General features: G+C 42.4%; 1 protein-coding gene across 1 annotated transcript; it reads right to left on the bottom strand.

The window, feature by feature from the left end:
• Positions 1 to 348: 348 nt before the first annotated feature.
• On the bottom strand, positions 349 to 1,293 carry LOC100352235 (olfactory receptor 1468). The gene has a single exon (XM_070060037.2). It carries the CDS (start codon positions 1,291 to 1,293, stop codon positions 349 to 351), a length of 945 nt encoding a protein of 314 aa, XP_069916138.1.
• Positions 1,294 to 2,265: the final 972 nt, after the last annotated feature.

Here is a 2,265-nt window from a genome sequence, read left to right as displayed (position 1 = left end):
TAGCCGGGAGCTGGATCAGAAGTGGAGCAACCAGGACTCAAGCTGGTGCCCAAATGGGATGCCGGCACTGCAGGTTGTTGGCTTAATCTGCTATATCACAACCCAGCAAACCAGTAGTTTTTAAACTATGCTTTTCCAGGTGAGGAAGATAAAGAGGAAGAGACAGCCAGGTCATGAAGATCCTCTCCCTTAGTTAAATTGCTCAGCTACATTTTCTTTCTTAATATTAAATGATTATGTGGTGTGCCATTTTGACAGAAATTCACGTAAAGAGTCTGGAATAGTATTCCAATATTAGTATCTGTATATATGTATGAGATAAATTATGTAAAAATTTTAGTTCTGCCATCATAGGCAGAAGAGGATTTTCTTTTTACAAATGACTCTGCCCAAGGCTCCCTTCATGTCTCTGTTCCTCAGGCTGTAGATGAAGGGGTTCAGCATGGGAGTCACCACAGTATACATCATAGCCATGACAGTCTCCTTCACAGTAGAATTATTGGCTGATGGGATTAGGTAGAGACCAATAATTGTGCCAAAGAACAGTGACACCACGGACAGGTGGGAACCACAGGTGGAGAAGGCCTTACGGATGCCCCGCGCAGAAGGAACCTTGATGATAGACAACACAATCCTTGCATAGGATGTAATAATGAGTAGGAAGGGGATGACAATAACAAGTCCACCCATGACAAATATCACCAACTCATTGACATGGGTGTCAGAGCAGGCCAACTTCAGCAGAACAGATATGTCACAGAAAAAGTGGGGGATCACATTATCTGCACAGAAAGACAGCCTGGCCATGAGCAGGGTGTGCAGCAGGGCATGGAACGTGGTCAGCACCCAGGACAGCACCACCAGGCAGAAGCAGAGCTTGGGGCTCATGATGCTGGTGTAGTGCAGGGGGAAGCAGATGGCCACATAGCGGTCGTAGGCCATGGCCACAAGGAGGAAGCTCTCCAGGTCTGCAAAAAATAGGTAGAAGTACATTTGGGCCAGACATCCTGCATAAGGGATGGATGGGACTTGGCTCTGCATGATCTGCAGCAATTTGGGCATTGTGACAGAGGAGAAGCAGAGGTCAGAGAGGGACAAGTTGCTGAGAAACAAATACATGGGCGTGTGGAGATGAGAGTCCAGGTGAATGAGGACAATGATGAGGAGGTTCCCTATGACTGTGGTCAGGTACATGGCCAGGAACAGGACGTAGAAGAGGTTTTTGTGCTGTGGCTGGATGGGCAGGCCTAGGAGGAGGAACTCTGAGACAGTGGTTTGGTTCTTTCCAGTCATGTTCTGTTGCTAGAGCCCTTAGGCAGAAGCAGTAGTGTCCATCAAAAGTTGAAGTTTGATTGATTGTTTCTATGGTACGCCGACTGTTAAGTGTTCTGAAAAAAATTATTTTTTTCACCATCATCACAATGAACATAATCTCTATACTCCAATGTTTTATAATCAGATTATATCCTTATAGAGTTGTATCTATGAGCTATATGGAATCTGTTCTGTTTGCATTAACATTACATTAACATGACAATTGAAAAAAAAGCTAAGAAGCAACCATAGCCTTGGCAACTCATGACTAGAGCCTAGGGAGATTACTGACGCCATAAACAAGAGTGTCAAATAGTTAAGTCAACAACAGGAGTCACTGTGTACTTACTCCTCATGTGGGATCTGTCCTTATTGTGTTGTCCAATGTGAAGTAATGCTATAACTAGTACTGAAACAGTATTTTACACTTTGTGTTTCTGTGTGGGTGCAAACTGAAGAAATCTTTACTTAATATATACTAAATTGATCTTCTGTATATACAGATAATTGAAAATGAATCTTGATGTGAATGGAATGGGAGAGGGAACGGGAGATGGGAGGGGTGCGAGTGGTAGGGAAGTTGGGGGGGGGAGCCATTATAATCCATAAACTATACTTTGGAAATTTATATTTACTAAATAAAAGTTAAAAAAAGGCAACCAGACACTTTACCTTCTGCTCACAAACATTGGACAACATAGATACCTATAACCTTTTCTGGCATCTGCTATGTGCTTGAAAACTCAAATTCATTTTTTTCATTGAAGCTTGTATGAGGTTACCCTCGGACTAAGATCTTTGTGAGAGTACTTTCCATCCGTCAGTTACCTGTTTGCTTTTTTCAGAGTAGGATTCTGTCCTCATTGGTATATCTCACAAGTTATATCTTCAAAAGTTGAAGTTTGATTGATTGTTTCTATGGTACGCTGACTGTTAAGTATTCTGAAAAAA

Source organism: Oryctolagus cuniculus, chromosome 17 (genome assembly GCF_051225735.1).
Source record: "Oryctolagus cuniculus isolate XC-2025 breed Fujian yellow rabbit chromosome 17, ASM5122573v1, whole genome shotgun sequence".
Classification (NCBI taxonomy): Eukaryota; Metazoa; Chordata; class Mammalia; order Lagomorpha; family Leporidae; genus Oryctolagus; species Oryctolagus cuniculus.
Note: the sequence above shows the minus strand (reverse complement) of the source record. Positions and strands in the feature narration are given on the sequence as shown.

Bases quoted from the DNA above. Each gene is read 5' to 3' on its own strand.
- LOC100352235 (XM_070060037.2), bottom strand. From the start codon at position 1,293: ATGACTGGAAAGAACCAAACCACTGTCTCAGAGTTCCTCCTCCTAGGC.